Source organism: Peromyscus eremicus, chromosome 9 (assembly GCF_949786415.1).
Source record: "Peromyscus eremicus chromosome 9, PerEre_H2_v1, whole genome shotgun sequence".
Taxonomy (NCBI): domain Eukaryota; kingdom Metazoa; phylum Chordata; class Mammalia; order Rodentia; family Cricetidae; genus Peromyscus; species Peromyscus eremicus.
The window spans coordinates 62,114,203-62,132,915 of record NC_081425.1 but is presented as its reverse complement, the minus strand read 5'-3'; the positions used below and the strand labels follow the sequence as shown (position 1 = coordinate 62,132,915).

Sequence of the window (18,713 nt, the reverse complement as noted above, 5' to 3'; positions counted from 1 at the left end):
GGTACCAAGGATGGCCTGCATGGTTGAGGACAACTGCACAAGAAGACTTCAGCATGAACTCCATGCTTGGCAGTCTCTGGCCTCTGCTCACAGACCCATTTAAGATGGGTCACCATAAAGCACTGAAATTAAAACCACAATGTATCCAGCCCGGCCTACAACAAGGTGGTGATATCCCAAGCACCTGTGGGAGCAGGAACGAACTCCAGGAGCCCATAGGGCCACCAGCTCTTGGGCTCAGAATTCACACTGCAGGTCCCATTACTACTTCAAGTGGTGCCAAGACACTTGGATGCAAGTCATTCTTCATCTGGCCAATGCTTGTGCCTGTCTCAGGATGAAGCAGCCAGAAGACCCCTGAGAAATGGAGGAGCTATGAGGATTCTCCACTTCCCACTGCACGGGTACCGGTTCTCCCCTGGTAATTCTGCCTTTTGACCAAGAACCATCACACTGAACTTCCAAAGTGTAGGAGGCCAAGGAGGCCACAGGGGTTATAGGGTTCCACAAAACGCGACAAAGGGGAGTTTTCTTGAAAGGGTAGATGGTTCTAAACTGGGTAAAGTCAAGTGAAAACCACAGCGAGTGTTGTAGGCACACTGGCAACATTGTTTCCCATTCAAGGCCACAGGAGGCACTTACTGTAATGTAGATATGTAAGCAGCAAACAATACTTGAAGCTGCCCTTCTAAAACATTGTTTTCTCTTTCAAAACAAAGACAAACAAACGACAAGGAGAAGAACCCATCAGTTTTGAGTGCTAGAATGATTGGCATCTCTAAAATTAACACTACGTGTCCACCAACAAGGCCCAGCTCAGATAGCTGGATAAAAGGGAGGCACAGCAAGGCAGATCTCTGTGAGTTCGAGGCCAGCCTGGTCTACAAAGCGAGATCCAGTACAGGCACCAAAACTACACAGAGAGACCCTGTCTTGGGAAAAACAAAAACAAAAACAAAAACAAAAACCTGCTGGCTTTTCAGATACAAAACACCAAAACAGCACAGGTGATTTCAGCCAACAACAACAATAACATCTTTCCTCCATGAACTCAGCCCTCACCCTGCTAGCAGCAGGGAGGAAAATCCCTCTTATTACCACTCTGAGGACAAAAGCAGCAACTGGTTCCACACCCTGCCCGGGAACCCTGCTCACACCCAGAGATCACCCTGCCCAGGAACCCTGCTCACACCCAGAGATCACCCTGCCCAGGAACCCTGCTCACACCCAGAGATCACCCTGCCCAGGAACCCTGCTCACACCCAGAGATCACTCTGCCCGGGAACCCTGCTCACACCCAGAGATCACTCTGCCCGGGAACCCTGCTCACACCCAGAGATCACTCTGCCCGGGAACCCTGCTCACACCCAGAGATCACTCTGCCCGGGAACCCTGCTCACACCCAGAGATCTTTCCACCAAACACATCTGAAGTAAGAATCTCCAAAGTTAAAAGGTAACAGCTCTAAACATTTGAATTTAGGTGAAGGAAGACAAGAGACCGGGGAAATGTTTCTCACATGAGGTTTAGAGACTGTTAGGTGCGGTGAGGTTCCAGAACTATCCTTGGAGAATAAAGATGTCCACAGCTTGAACATTAGGTCCTTACAGAAGGGGCCAGAAAGGAGGGAGCACATGGCAGTTCTCACGGGAACGCAGACTACATGAGAAAACTCATATAAAGTAGACACGGCCTTGGCCTTACAGCAAATTTTATATTGCCATCAACATCAGTAATCTGTGACAAGTCTCCAAATCAATATTTCCTGGCATTAGCTTTAAAACTGATTCTTACCTCTTTCCATATGATAGTATGCCACATACCATTTCTTAACACTGTAAAAGAAGAAACAATGCATTGATTAGTATTGTAGAGACTCAAAACAAAATGTCAGCTTTCTACAAACCCCAAAAAGGCTCTGTGAAACTTGTATTTATTAATCCTAACGAATCATATCCTTGGCAGAATGGTAGATGACCAACCATGCCAATATAGGCCTCCATATGTGTACCTCTCCAACACATGAGTTTATGTGTGCACGTAAGCAAACCAAATTTATATTTAGCCCAGGAGTAGAAAAGGCTCGGTGTTACATAATTCCAATAGAAACAAGAACAGCAACAAAAAACTGAATTGATACAAAACCCAAAATAATAAGAAAAGTGAGTAACAATCACGGCTGTGGAGCCGTGAAACTTCTAGAGACATCAGCTAATTTCTGAAAATCTTGTCTTCCAGAGTATAAAATCCCATTGATATCTTATAAAGACTAACATTTTATTTTAGCACTCTTCTATTTCTTGAAAGATTTTATAGATAATGTTCCCAGCTTAATCTCAATGTCCATAGCCATGATCAAGCGTTACTTAAGCACAGGACTCGTTCCTAAACTAACAACGGAAAGAGAGACTGAGCCTGGTACCTTACCTATTGTTTTCTTCTTGTTAACTGCATTGTCTGCCTTATGTCGCTTCTGTAACAGGAAAAAAGCAAGGGTTCTCACATCCAAATGTTCCAGATGAATAATTGAAATGGAAAGCAGTAAAGCCAGGGGGTAATGGGGGCCAAGAACCCTACAATGCTAATGCTGTAGATTTAAGCTGGGTGGTTCGCCACCCATCTGTCAGCACTGACTAGATCTCGATGTGACTACTTGAAGCTTAGGTGACTTTTTGGTTCTAATGATTTACAAGCCCTTCAACGTTTCAAATTCCTCACAGCTATTTGTGGACAGCCTGAAACAATGACTCAGTATTATAAACCCAACGACAAAGAGCAGGTTTCATTCTCAAGTTAATTTACTATGTATTCCATGAAGTATATAAGTGAGAGGAATCAAGTGTGTGTGTGTGTGTGTGTGTGTGTGTGTGTGTGTGTGTGTGTGTATGTGTGTGTGTGTGCAAAATGAAGAGATGGAGGGAGATAATGGCAACGTGGTTGTAGCCAATGAGGTGTGAGGGAAGCGTGAGAAGGAAGATTCTTGGAGAATTACTTCAGGCATAAGAAGCACAAAGCTGCTTGCAGAGAGTGCTAATTAAAGGCTTCATTTGATACCTGAATACAGGCATTCTAAAGCAGGATACAAGGACTAATAGCGATAAACACCAGCCAAGTTCTAACAAAATGATACAGAACATAGAAGTGCCTCAGAATCACTGCACAGTCATCTAGGATTCTTGAAGTATCTCTTCCTCCCCAGCAAACACCACTACTCCCCTTAGCAGCTGGTTAGCTGTAGCCCTATTTCCTGTTACAAGCATTTCACCCAGTCACATATACTTCAAATGTCATGATACGATGTTGCATTATGCCGAGTCAAAAACTTACAAAATCTTCTACAATCTCTTTGATGCCTGCAATTGTTAAAATGATGATCAATGGCACCAGGGTGGTGTATCGTCCTGTTGGCGATACGTCTGGAATTTGCTGTAAGAAAACACAAGACAGGGTGTGGCATGTGAGCATCTCCACAGAGAAGGAAAACATGGCGCTCAACCCCCACTCTCCCTAGTCTGGTCCATTTCCATTACACAACAAAAGCCCTACTAACTAAAAAACTAGCTAAGTAGTTTACATTTAAAAGTTTATCTGACATGGCAATGTGCTTGGAAAACAGGTTAGAAGTACGACCTTCATGCCCAAAATACATGCATGGTATATATGTTTGAAATATCACAATGGAATATAGTGTCTGATATAATGAATATGTATTAATAAAAAAAAAGTGAACACGACAAGTATGACCCATAAGAACCAGTTCCCCTTCCCTTTTTAGTAACTACTTTTTTCAAGGAATTCTCTCCCAAGTCTGTTTTGTACAAAGACCATGTTTGTTCACTCTAGTGATTATTTGAGAAGGCAACTAACTGCAAATAGTCCAACATTTTTCCAATAAAGATACTTGCTAGTAAAATCTCATTTTGCACATAACTGAGTTTGCAAATTTCAAGTACTTAAAGAACCCATTACCTGCAGTAAGGCAATAAATAGGAAGAAGGCATTAGCAGCTCTCCTAATCTGCTCATACAAGAATCGAGGTAGAAATGTCAACACGCTGTACTTGGCCGTACTGAAAGTACAAAGAAAAGTACTACTGTTAGCTAAAGAGGTAACCCTTAAATAACAACAAAGTGACCCCCAACAGTATGTCCCATGTAGAGGGACGCAGCTGATCAAAGAAGCTTCCAATGTGATTTCAGTTCAAACTTTGAACACTCAACTTTCCCATGGGGTGACCAGGCCACTTATCCCATCTGGGAGCCACATGCCTGTAAGAGCAACACTTGTGAATAGCAGTTCAATGAACCCCTGTGCACATGATAGGCTGTGTGTTTCACCCACACCTGAATAGTTTCCATTCCTTGCCCCCACCATGCACCCTTTACCTGGCAAACTTTGCTCAGACTTTGGCTTTACCTGGCTACTTTCTCCCTCCACCCTGCAGCCTCTTAATTAGTGACCTGTCTACCATCTCATCCCTGTTACATCGTTAGCTTCCAATACATTTGGTCAAATTCTAAAGGACTCTTCTGCCTTTAAACCCACAGAGGTTATTCTCATATCATGTTGTCTTTACTTTAACTCATACATCAGTCCTCTGCATTCATAGATTAAAAAGAAATATTTGAAAGGAAATTGTATCTGTACTGAATACATACAAGCTTTTTTGTTATGATTCCCCTTTTCAGCACACTATAACAATGATTTCCATAGCATTTATTGCACTGAGGAATGTAAGTCATCTAGATACAATCCAAAAGTATGGGAGGAGGTTGTATAGGTTCTGTGTACAAGCAACTCCAAACATATGCCAGCACCCTTCTCCTTGTGAGTGTGAATATTTGGCTAGCAGTAGGACCTGGGAACTGGGGTGAAATGACCCCAGTGAAAGTGTTTACTGCTGGTCACCCAGTCTCTCCCTACATATTGTGTGTCATGGGACCCATGGTGCGGCTGAGGTCCAAGGCGTGGACTTGAGCTCTGGCAGCTGGTTGTGAAGGTGCACACATTGGACCCTGGTCATTTCCCTCCCAGGACAAAAGCTTTCAACATTTCTCAGGAGAGGACAAGGTTGGGGGAAGGAGTGTTCTAGTGGGATTGAACAAGAATGGGAGACAATCTATCAGAAAATCGAGCCCAGCAAAAACGTGGGTCTGTAGCTTATTCATCATCCCAAACCGCCAAGCTGCCCGGGAGCCAGAGCTACAGAACACAGGAAAAAGAAGGCATCTTCAGAGCTGCTGGCTGTGCTGGTTCCCCAGCACAAGAAAGGCTGGAACTGATAATTCTGAATTTCCCCAGCAGCTCAAAGTGTATTTTCCCCTGAAGAAGCCTCCAGAAACCTGCCAGCTGGACCAGCTTAGCACACATCTTCCAATTGTGAACAGTAAATCCACAAGAACCTTGAAGGCAGCCATACCACCTCTTCATTTGCGTACATGCAAAACACACATCTGCTCAACAGTAAGGGGATCATTTAACAGTCACTGAAAGAGTAGAAGGCCACGCTGAAGTCCCCACAAGATGCTGGCTTGATGTATAGACCAGTGCTTCAGACCCATGTTCTGGGAGTCCCACATTCTCCCAGCTCCCTGGAAGACACCATCCCTTCTCTTGAGGACACTCACTTCACAGACTGGAGGTGAAACCCAGTGGCAGGTGTTCTCCTGACATGCTTGTCAAGGCCCTGGCTTTGATCCCTAGTACAACAAAATCAAGCTGCTACCCCTAAACCCTGCCAGGCTTGAAGATGTACACCCCTAATCCTAGCACTAGGGAGGCCAAGGCCAAGGATCACGAGTTCAAGGCCAAGTTAAGCTACTCAGTAAAGTCACCATGTCAAAAACACTGAAGGGGAGGGGGGGCAAGGGGAAGAGGAGGAGGAAAGTCACTAAGGAGTTCTAGACTACCAGGATTTGAAGAAGAAGAACAAGAAGGAGGAGGAGGAGGAGGAGGAGGAGGAGGAGGAGGAGGAGGAGGAGGAGGAAGACAATATTAAATGTCCTAAGAACTTACGCATGTCTTTATATAACAGTTAATTTATTTATTGTTTATTCATTTTATGGTGATGAAGATTATTGTCAAATTCTATTGAAGTGCTTAGTTCTAACTGAAATACTCCAGTCAGTTTCCCATATGCATACAGGATTGTGCATAAAACCAAAGTATGCGGTCTGAATTCTCGTACCTGTGCATAGGCTCATAGGCAAAAAGCTGCCCCCAGCCTTAAACAGAGAAGCCTCTCTGACAACAAGCAGTGATGAATGCAGACTTGTGGCTGTTCAAGCTGTTAAGAATAAGTGACAGCTGTGAGCTCACTCCTAAAGAAGACATGTCACCACCCCCTCTACGGCTCATGGAACACTGCAGAAGAGGAGGCAGGACGTGTGTAAGAGCTGGAAGGTAAGAGTTGAAGAGCTGTGGAAGGCTAGTCTCTAGTGATTCTCAACTTGTGGGTCATGACCCCTTGGGGGGTTGCGTATCAGATATTTACATAACAATACATAACAGTAGCAAAATTACAGTTATGAAGTAGCAATAAAATAATTTTATGGTTGAGGGTCCCCACAACATGAGGAATTATATATATTAAATGGTCTCATCATTAGGAAGGTTGGGAACCCCTGCTCTAGACTCATACCACCATGGCAGTCATTAACTCACAACAACTGTGCTCTCTTACACTGAGCTCACATAAGACTAGCCCTAACAACGATCAAGAAGCAGAAGGGACTCACAGGGCCTGTTTACCACTGAAATGCTGGCTATCGACAGATTCTGGAAGAGAATTGCTGCCTTTAGTTGTGTCCAAATTGCCCTGGTTAAACTCAGCAGGTCCCGAAACAAAACAAGTAGACATGAGTACAGAAAGTAATTTGTGGAGAGGGGTGGTAGGGAGATGAGAAAGTTACTGGAAATGACCAAGAAACAAGATAACTGAGCTGAAAGCCAGAAAGTGCTTTACTGTGTGCATGAAATAGGGTGGATAAAATCAGTTCCAAAAATGAGCCCCAAGTTCAGTTAAACAGCTTTTTTACATCCTCTTTTGTCTTACTAGCAATCTAGAGTGGCATATATTTTCATTGGATAGCTAAATTTACTTCAAAGAATTTATTGAAGTACCCTATATAAGCAGAAACTTTTCCCCAAACAGCAGAATTTACCACAAGCCATTTATAGGGCAGAGTGGAGGAAGGAGGAATTTAGTTACACACAAGTCAGAGTGAGATACTGTAAAGGTGCTAGCTTGTTGCAAATGTTTATAATTGTAGTATAACAAATGTTTCCTAAAGACACAAAGCTATTAAAAAAGAGAACACATTGACAAAGGGGAAAATCAATTAGACATTAGGTTTCTTGCTAGGAACACAGACAGCTAGGGAAACACTTCACATTTTTATACCCAGCCAAACTGCAAGGTATTCTGCACATTCACTTTTTAGGAAGCTCCTTACTGTACCAGGAGCATCAACAGAACTGGATAGTAATTATTTTTTTACTGGATTGTTGCACACTCCCTATGCATTTAAGAATCCTAGTGAATGCCATAAATATGCAGCTATTTTTTTTAAAGAAAGGAAATATATATTGCAACCAAAACCTGGGGATATAACTCCGGAAAGCTCTGGGGTGTCCACTTTACAACATAGCCTCAGAGTGACTAATCTGTCTAGTGAAGAGCTTACTAGTGTAGACATAAAGACCATTTGACAGGATTATTTCCAAAATATAGAGAAGAGCCAGTATAAAGCTTAGCACTAGGGGGCTCACCTAGCATGCAAGGACCAGGTTCAATGCCTAGCACTGCAAAAATAAAACAAAATACAAATATAGAGAGGTTGGGTGGTAAAAGTGTATAGAGATATTAATATGCAAAATTGTTTAAGCTGAAAGGAGGGGAAATAAGTTATACTAATAAAAAGAAGTAGTCATGGTCCACCACTTCACCATTTAGCCCTAAGGTCAGTAAACTAAATCTTCATTTGTTAAAGAATTCCATGAAGATAATTTCTAAACTTAATTTTAAATCACAGTGAAGGACTGTGTAGCTCAGAAGCAGAATATTTTCTTAGCATATGTAAGGCTTTGGGTCCCATTCCCAGCAAAATGATTGTAATACATATACATTCAAATATATGCACACAAATGCAGGAAAACTAAATTTCTAAAAAAACAAACAAACAAACAAACAAAACCCCTAAATTCTAATTTTGAAATGTGGTAGAAACCAACAGAAGAAATCAAGACAGAGTCCAAAGTGGTTGTTTCCACAAGAGTAGTACATCAGATTGAAGATTATTTGTTGATTTTCGTGATAATCTGTTCAACTGTCTGAACTTTTAACTACCTGTATATGTTGTTTCCACACCAATTTTAAACCATATTTGAAATTTAAGAGTATCCAGCTCGAACTAGGAAGGAACAGTTGTTCTTTGGAGTAGTTTCAGAATGACCATACATCAGGAGCTGTTTATTAGAAGATGATGTTGGGCTAAAGACCCAGCTTGTTCTTTTACTACCCCCACCACAGAATGTCCTGGGAACCCATCCCATCTGCTACTGCACCCAACAACCACTTCCTCTGGCCAGCAGCCATGGGGGAGCCCGAGGCTCATGGGTGGAAGGAGGGGAATTCTGGCCTTTCCCACAAGGGCCTGACAAGCATTAGCTCTCTGATACACATCTGGGTCATCCTTCTTATAAGGCCAGACTTCAGCACCAGGCTTCCTTCCCTCCTACTCCCCCTACAGGGAAATGCAGAACATGGCCCTTCTCCTGTAAGTGGAAGTCACTTTACTCTGAAGAGTGCTAGTCCTTACTAAGTTTTCTGACTCCTTTCATCCTCTGCCAAATTCCCATAACATTTTTCTTTCTTCTTTTCATCAAACCACATCCTTCTTTTCTGAGCCAACAGCCCAGGGTCATCGACTCCAGCAAGCTTTTCCCCATTCAAGTCCAGGCAAAAAGTGTACGCTGTGTATCAACTCACCCGTTTCAACATAGTGTAAATGAGACAGAGAGAGAGCCAGGTAGACAGTCTGCAGAAGTAGTTTGTTTTTTTATATGGGGATCTCTGAGATGGCCACATCAAACATCCTCTTTAGTCCCTCTCTGTGCCTTGCAGGCTAAGTGGACTCTGCAGGCAGATCAACAGCACAATGCCCTCTGCTGGCCAGCACCACAGCGGCACTTTGTTCAACACAGCACTTCAGTGTGTCTCAGCCATTTCACTAATCCTCCCAAGACATGATGCTTAAGGCACTATCTTCAGTATTTCTCAACCTGTCGGTTGTGACTACTTTAGGGTCAAATGACCCTTTCATAGGGGTTACAGATCAGATATCCTGAATATCACACATTTACAATTCATAATAGTAGCAATATATAAGTATGAAGTAGCAACGAAATAATTTTATGTTGGGGGCCACCGCAACATGAGGAGCTGTATTAAAGGGCCACAACGTTAGGAAGGTTGAGGACCACTGTCCTACTTAAATGGCTCCATGTACTTTGTTCTTATACATCCACTGATGGATACTTCGTGTAAAAACAACATACTAGCCATTCCTATGAAATCCTATTTATCTTTTCATTTAACTTACTATAAAGTACAAACCCAGAACTATACTCAGATTTTGTGGATCCTGGATGAAATTGTACATACAAAAGTGGGTGTGACAGTGAAATTCTTACAACACAATGCAAATACTCATGAGAGATTTCCTCACAATATTATAAAGATCCCTGAAAGTCGTTCTTTTTAATGGTTACCTAATAGTCTATAATTTACCCAGTGATTATATTGTGAACATTGCTTTATTTATACATCACAATAAATACCTGCACTCATATTCATAAGTATTTTGGTGAGCATAATTCCATAAAACAAATTGCCTAAAGTGGGATTTGCAACTCTAAGGGGAATGTGGCTTCTTAAAGGGAGCAATTCATATTTCCTGTGTCCTAACTAATATATTTCTATTCCCAGAGGATCACAGATACTTGGTTATAATACACAGCAGAGAACTTCCCAAACACATTTTCAAACATCACACTTTACACAAGAAGAACCCAACTGCTATTTTGTGTCTCTGTCTTCTGATTCTGGGGACTCAGGACCTGAGCATGGCAGGCAAAGGGTCCTGTCCCCGAGCAACAACCCCAGATGTACCGTTTGTAACAGTAGCGAAGGAGAGCATTCTTACAGGATACCCTACAAACCATAGGTGTTTTTACAGTGCTGGGTCTCATGTCAATAATGTATCACTGTTACATAATTGTTTCTTGATCATTATTAAAGTCAAACATGTCTTCATACATCTGGAGCCATTTGGCTTTACTCCAGTATCATTTCCTCATATATTTACTCATTTCACCATCTCTCCGTGTGTGTTTGTCTGTGTGTCTGTGTGTCTGTCTGACTGTCTGTTTGTATGTATGCACCTGTGTATGGAGGCCAGAGCAAGACTTCAGGTGTCAGCTATGGGGAGACAGATTGACCCCAGACTTTCTCTGAGGTCCTGATGAATAGATAAAGTGAACTTCAGTTCTATCTCATTATCTAGGATAAGACTTGGCCATGCCTGTCTGGGGCTGGAGCCAGTGCCTCAAAGGAGCCAAGGTTGTGGTTTCTGTGGAATCAACTCTTCCCTTGGGCTGTGGTTATCAGTCCTAAGGTAGCTGAGTCTGAGATAGCCCATCTTCTCTTGGCCAGCATTGTCTGATTTAAATGTCTGCTGACTTCGGCCATCTCCCCCACTGGAAACAGTATATATGATGCTATACTTCTTAATAAACCTGCTTGGCATAAGTCTTCAGCTTACCCAAGACCTCCTTATCCAAGGTTTCAGCTATTGCTTTTTGCCTTCTTTATTCCTAATTCCCAGTTCTCCCCTCGATGTTTGGAACCCTTATTCCTGCAGGTTCCAGGCTGCCAGCTCTATCACTTTCCACCTTACTCACCTGAGACTCAACCAAGCAATCTCCCTGCTCTCTTCCTCCCCTCATTCCCTGCTCTCACCCCTTCTCTGTGCCTAGAGCTAGGCTAAAAGTCAGGGCCCTCACAATCTTCTGATCCCTTGCCTCTACAACACTGGGGTAGTGTGTGTGTGTGTGTATGTGTGTGTGTGTGTGTGTGTGTCCATGCCCATCTTTTTATATGCATCCTAGATATCCTAACTCAGGTATCCTGCAAGCAAGCACTCTTGCCCATTGAGTTTTTTCCCAGGTTTTTTTTTTTTTTTTGAGGTTGTTAATTTTCTATTTTGAAATAGTCACATTGTGTAGCCTAGGTTAGACCTGAACTTCAGGTCCTTCTGACTACACTTTCTAAATGCTAGGATTATAGAAGAGTACCCATATACCAATATTCAGCTCTTATTTTCCTTTGTTCTTATTTTAATCCTTAAGTATCCATTAGTAAGATTTCTTGCCAGGAGCTGGTAGATTCTTGCTTTTAATATTTGGGTATGTGTGTTTCACTTGAAATATCCATAGAAGTCAGGAAATTAGTAAGGGGCTGTGGGGCAGGGTTTCAAGGGAGGAAAGAAATAATACAGTAGAAAAGGGTAAATGGTAATAATGGAACAGGAAGAGTTAAATGGGGTGTGAGAATGGAAGAACTGAAAAAGCCATGTGAAAAACAACTACCAAAGAAGCTTCCTACAATACAAACATACATGTACATATACAAAAAAAAAGGTTTAGATGACATTACCCTATTACAGGGGACAACACCCTATCTAGACACCACAGGATAACCAATAAAACCTCCAGTACCAGGAAAGAGTTACCTCTCTTTTGAGCTGTTGGCCAATGGGATCCCATAGACCCACAAAGACAAGCTCTTGCTAATGCTCTTGGTTATTCTCCAGAACTTGATAGTAAGACCCTATACTTGAAGACCGAAGACACCTCATACTTGAGTCAAAGAACATAGAAGAAGAAAACTGGTATTGAGCTTCATCCCTGCTGGCTAGTTTTCCTATTGCTGAGAAAAGTAATCATCAGTCTTATCTAGCTGCAAACCCTGTAAGCCATAACACCAACCAGCCTGACAAGATATGCCCTCTGATGCAATAGTGGTACAACTGTCATGGAAGTAACCAACCACTTTATGAGTGGATTTAACTCCTTTAGGGAAGCCCATACCTCCACAATTATGGGGCCTCTAACCTGTGGCCAGATGGGTTATAGGCCCTCAGTGGACAATCTACTACTATTACACTACTAAAGGGACACTGAATGAAACTGACACCCAACGACTTATCGTTGTACCCATAGGTTAATGAACTTCTCAAACTTTATCAGAGAACTTATTCAGCAGATATAAATTAATACAGAGACTCACAATTGGTCATGGTACAGAAAATAAGGGACTGTAGAGTATTCATTCCTAAATGGGATATCTATAACACACTCCCTTCTATCCAAAGCTCGGGAATCATTGCAGTAGAGGAGGCAGAAGGATTGTAAGAGACAGAGGTGGTGGGTGACAACAAGGAAAAGGTCTTTTCCAGATGTAGCAGGGTGGCTGCCCACGTGAATTCACAGAAGCTAGGACAGCATGCACACGACTTCTGAAAGATCAAGCCAGAAGAAAATCCCCGCGTAGAAAGGGGGCATGATCATGAAGCCCTACCCCAGCTAAGAAGTTACTGACAACTGACAGCTACCAATAAAGGGAGAGTTAGTTTTCTATAAGTGTGTAATCCCTGGTAGGTCTAACATGCTCCAGGGAAGAGCCACACACCCAAGAGTACATGGGAAACACTAATTGGACTGGATGAGTTTTTTAAAACTGACATAAACTTGGGAGGGTAGGAATGGGGTGGATCTGGAAAGAGATGAGGAGGTACACAGGCAATCAAAGTACAATGTGTGAAATCCTCAAAGAATTATTAAAATATGCATTTAAAAATTCTTTATTCCGTGTGTGTGTGTGTGTGTGTGTGTGTGTATGTGTGTGTGTGTGTGTGTATGTGTGTGTGTGTGTGTGTGTGTGTGTGTGTGTTCTTCAATAGTGTTTCTTTGGCTATTTTTATGTCAGTTTTTAATCACAAACCAAAATTTTGGGTTGGACATCATGACTAGAAGAGAGTGTTCCCATTCTAAGCTTCTCTGGAGATTACCTTAAAGTCATACACCACATGCTCTGTGATAAAGCAAATTCTCAAAAGATTTGGCTTCAAAAACTGTTAAGTCATCATTTTGGCAGTGTGCACCTAGAGTTTTTCTACAACTCTCTACATGAAGATTAATGATTCTAATTACTGCTAATGCAAAACTCATTAATCTAAGACAAATCCATAGTATTTATCCAATAGTTTGTTCAATTTCTCAACAGTCCGTATTTTCCAATAAAAAAAAAAACACAGATGACATGGCTCAATTGTGAAAATCTTTGTTTACTGAAAGCCAATGACAATAGCTACTCCAAAATTTTTCTGAAAGGTGAACAACAAAGACACATAAATTAGACAAATGCACACAAACTCTGGTTAGAAAAAAAAAGACATTTTTCAGAAATTGAATTATCTCCCTCTACAAGAAACCCCTGTAACTCCACTAACACAGAGGGTCATTTTCCCCCCTGACTGCAGTCAGGAGACCTGGTGCTGGCACTAACAACAACGTCCCAGACTTCTCTACCACGTCACCACAGCCTGGGCTGGTACTCTATTGTTCCTCCTACAGATTCCTCACAGGAGGGTAGAAAGTGGAGGATTCCACACCTCTCTCTGGGAATGGGGATGTCCCCAAGCTTCCTCAGCTCCTGTGCTGTGGGCCCTGGTCAAATCCCTGTTCTGCACTAGGCATGCTTGGAACACAATTGCTCAGGAGTCCCTGTTATAATGCCTTCTGTCTCCTGGATGTGGCCTCTTTGCTTTATTTACAGGATATTCCCCAGTCCATCCCCAGAGGGAGTCAGGGTTAAGTGCCAAGTTGAACAGGGACCTCTGTATGCACTGCACAGATAGAAAAAGAAACAAAACAAAAACATCTGTCATCTCCCCTCAAGTGAATCTCACTGAACTAGAAATAATCAAAACATTTAGGAAAAGGAACGGAAACAGGGCTGGATGGAGTGATGGCACAGAAGTTTAGAGTGCTTGCAGCTCTTTCAGAGAATCCAAGTTCAGTTCCCAACACCTACATCAGTCAGCTCCCAACCACCTGTAACTCCAGGGGATCCCTGCCTTCTTCCGGCCTCCATGCATATCCCACCCACATGCATGCATACACACACACACACACACACACACACACACACACACACACGTACGCACATGCACATACTCACTCACTCATGAGTGCACACACTACCCTGCCCACCCTCTCTGAATGTCCCATCATTCATCCAAGTTATCTGACTGTGGGTGCTGCTGTGGGCTTGAAAGGCTAACATTGTCCTCTATGTATTACCCTACAGGAGGGTGAGAAAGGCATTCTTCAACTTCTGTCTGTCCAACCCGGGCTATGAATCACTTATGTTGAAATCTAGTCCCCTTTGGGTATCAGAAACATCATCAGATGTTCATTGAAAGTATCTGGGCTTCAATATTTGACAGTAAAACCATTTTTAATGATATCATATTGCAATAAGCCTGGAAGCCTGAAGACTTCTGGAGACAGACAGTTGGTTATTTTTCACATATTTCATTCATTCCTTCCAAGGTTACTTTGACTGGTTAGAAGTTCCTATTGCCACCACCTTCTGATTCATTTCCAACTATTTTCCAACAGAATACATGTCATGACAAGTAACAGCTAGTCTAGTATTTGAGAACATGTTGTATGCTAGCTTCTTGACCCAGGACCTTGACTCCAGGGCAAACAATAAGGGTGCCCTGGAGAAAAGAATCCATAATCCTTGCCCATGTTTGAGTTGGGAGTCACACCATTCCTGTGTGAGAGGGAGGGCTGAGGGCGATGCCCAGAATGAGGATTTACTTCCCACTAGTTTAGTGATTAATATGCACCAGGTAACTGACCTTGGAAACACATTGATTAGGCAGGTGCCAACTTACAAGGCTATAAATGTCCTTAAAGAAGATATATAGCTTGCTGGGGACCAAGTCACTGTGGAGCTAAGCTGCAATGGCACTGTGCTGGCCTTGGCTCTCCTCTTATATGCAGAGCACTGAACACAGGTGGAGAGGCAGGAGCTAAGTCTGAGGTGGGCACTGACGTCTGTTCACTGATGTCTGTTCAACATTCCAATTCATCCAGCTTGAGTCTGTGTTGGAATACACTGGCTTTTGCAGAGACTCCTTTAAATAATGATGGTCCAGTTGGGTGGGGGTTATTAAGTGTAGCCACAGCTGGCTTGTATGAGTTAATGGGGACTCTTGGGGTGCAGCCCCTTGATAGTCCTCTCCCAGGGTCCATGGAAGAATCTACAACCAGCTGATAATCTAATCTTAGATGATATGAAATGAATCTATGTACACGAAATTCTTTAGTCCATTCACTTTATTCTTCTGAGTCAGTTCTCTCTACACAGCTTCTTTTCTGCTCTCATGCTTAGCTCCTTTCTTGCTAGATTTCTCTCTATATTTATCTGCTGTATCCTCTAAGTGCTATCTTAATTCCTTCATCTAGTTCTGCCCCATCTAAGTTCTCATCCATTTAGTTCTTTTCCATCTTAGCTCCTCTCCCATATCCTTCTCTCTCATCCTGTTCTTCCTCATCTTGTTCTTCCCCACCTGGCTCTTCCTCATCTTCCATCTCATCCTTCTAGTTCTCTCTTCTAGTCCTCTAATCTAGTTCTCCTCCGGTCTAGTTCTCTTCCCATCTAGTTCTTCCCAACTCAGTTCGTTCCCCTCCAGTTCTTACCCATCTAGTTCTTCCATTCTCTTTTTTTCCTCCATCCTGTCTCTGAAAATAAAACTGCCTTTTATCCCTTTGGCCCTTATTTCTCCAAGCTATCTCTGCTCCCGCCATTTCTGGAAGGGCAGGGGAAGTGTGCTCAGTCACTAAACAACTTGGCTAGGCAACTTCCCTCACAGCTAGATGTACCTGTAAAGTAGGAACCCTTTAATTCTGAGTTAACTGTTAAGGGTGGATCGAAAACTAGAGATAAGACTTTGGAGAGGAGAAAGTTAAGCTTAATTAGCACATCTACCAGATCTTCTCAAACAGATCATCTGGATGCTTAAGTATGTTTTTAGAGAATCTGTGAGGTTATCTCAGATAAGATACTTTCATCCATCCAGCGATGATCCTGGCTGGATGCTGCTAATGATAATTACAGAAATTTTGACTGTGTCTGTTGTAGCACAGTTGGAGAAAGTTATGTAAATGCTTTAATTGTATAGGGGAAATTGTGCCCAATGAATGATGGAAAAGCTACAATAGCACACGAAAAATTCATAGCAGGAAACAGCTAAAAATCGAAAGCCAATATCACCAAGACTCCTTGAGCCTTGGCCTCAACCTCTGGAAGAGTTCTTAACTCTTCCAGGTATAGCTTTGTCATAATCAGCTGAATTCCTACTTCATATGTTTTTGCGGCCTGCAGCAGTGAGTTATACCACCTGCTCAACTCAAAGATTCTCATCTCCTGGCATCCTGAAACCCAACCTTATTATCAAGCATAGAACTTCTCAGCCTGTTTTCTCTTAGGCCATTCCCTATATGTACTAATTTGAAGGAGGACCCTGTACGTGAATTTCTCAGCATTCAGAACTCAGTATCTTTCTGTTGGCAGATCACAGTTGCTACAAACCAGACTGTTGGCTTTGCTATCAGACACTGGATGGGTTATTTAATCATTCCAAGCCTTGGTTTCCATGTCTGATAATATAAGTCATCAGGTGAGTTAATAGAAATACAGTCTTTACAGCTGGGATACAGTCAGTTCTCAGCAAGTGTTAGCTCTTGCTAATTATATTATATTTAAACTGCCGACTTGAGAGTAAGAGAGAGAAAGAGAGAGAGAGAGATTGGGGACAGAACCCAGGGCCTTGCACACATCAGGAAGGTATTCTAACACTGGGCTTCATGCCCTACTCCAAATTTTTACTTCAAAACATTTTCAGATGAGCAGAACACTGGTAGTGCACATCTTTCTGATTTCTGTCTAGGATGAGAACCTTTAGAAGTAAAATTTCTAATGCTAACAATGAAAGTCAACCATCTAAAAAGCCAGGCAACAGCACAAACAGCACACTTAGACGTGGGAAGACAGCATGGTGTAAGCTCTGCTTACCTCTCTACACTGGAGATCCCAAACTTTGACCTTGTGGTTCTTTCTCATTGTGCTGGGGATGGAACTCGGGGCCTTACTCATGCTAGGCAAGCACTCTGCCCTTAAGCAATAACACCATTTCCCCTTCTGACTTTGGGATCTAACACAGAGCAAGGCACCTAACTTTCAACCTGTGTTCAGAGTGAGTGTCCACACGAGTGGATGGGATAGTCAACAAAACTGTGATAACCAAGTACCAAAAAAATTAGAAATCTCATTGCTATTTTCAGGAGGCAAAGGAGACCAGGAAAAAAGCAATAGTCTCAGTTACAGATATTTGCTTTAGTTGACTTAACATTCCTACAGTTCCTCCCATTTGAGTCACCCTGCAGGATCAACTAAATATTCATCATTCAAAAATTACTTCACTCTCACACTGAAAGGGTTTTATCTACAGCAAATTTGACAGAGATGATTCAATTTTCATGCAGGTATCAAACTTCTAATTTCCCTAAGTAGTCAAGATGCTCACTCATTAGGCAAAACTTAGCCCTAAAACTAACCATTCCACATAGGTGTTAAGTCAACCTAAAAAGTAGCCCCTGTACTCAATTCCTCTAGGTTTAGTTCAGTTTACAAGGACATGAAACTGAATTGCAATGCCCACAAGCTTTACACAAATACAGTTGCCCCCCATAACTTTAGTCACATACAGTATTCCCTGGGTAATCTGATTTTTCTTAACCCAGAATGAATCCACAGCCTCTCATTTCCTGTGGGAGCAAAAGCACAACCTCTCCCCCAAAGTAACATATCTTTTGACTTAAAATTTGAAGTCAAGATAATTTTAAAAAATACAGGTTGGTTTAATATAGCAGTTTTCATAAACAAATGTCTCTTAGCAGTTATTATTTGCTCATTAACAGTCAAAAAATCTTAAGACAACACAATAACATATAGGATCTGGACTGTGTATTTCCCATCTTTACATGGCTTATTATATTTTTTATTAATCTACTTCTTTTTAAGGACTTTCTCTATCCCTTTTCTTTTCTCTCCCAAGCCTACATATATTTTTTTTAACACACTGTAACACGTTTAGAGGGTTTTTGCTGTCTGAATCTGTCTTTACTGTGTATCTGTAACCTTTTCTGACTGTGTGAGCAAAAATCCTAAACCCACCATGCAGCAAGCTAGTAAGGCTTGTACTGATAGCTCAGCCCACAGGCAGCAGCTGGGAAGAGCCCCTCTGTACTGTGGCCCATGTGAGAGATTGCGGAAACCCACCATGCTGCTTAGCTCATGTTAGTTAGTGGCCGGCTCCATCTCACAGGCAGTTGTCTGGAGATGTGTCTCTGCACCACAGCTGGCATGAGAGATTAGGAAGCCCAGCGTGGCTCCATTTCTTTGTGTTTAGAAGCTTTTTAAAGCTTTTTCAGGCTTTATGTGGATGTATGTGCCCCACATTGGGTGCCATATGTAAACGGACATTTTCTGTCCTGACTGCCTGGTCTCAAATAAC

At 42.2% G+C, this 18,713-nt stretch overlaps 1 protein-coding gene across 1 annotated transcript in view; it reads right to left on the bottom strand.

Annotated features, from left to right (window-relative positions):
* The window catches only part of Atp8a2 (ATPase phospholipid transporting 8A2), a 591,431-nt gene that overhangs the window by 417,164 nt on the left and 155,554 nt on the right, over positions 1-18,713 (bottom strand). The window contains 4 exon segments of the mRNA XM_059273541.1: positions 1,795-1,835; positions 2,428-2,473; positions 3,328-3,426; positions 3,970-4,069. Of these exon segments, the coding sequence (XP_059129524.1) occupies positions 1,795-1,835; positions 2,428-2,473; positions 3,328-3,426; positions 3,970-4,069 (286 nt within the window).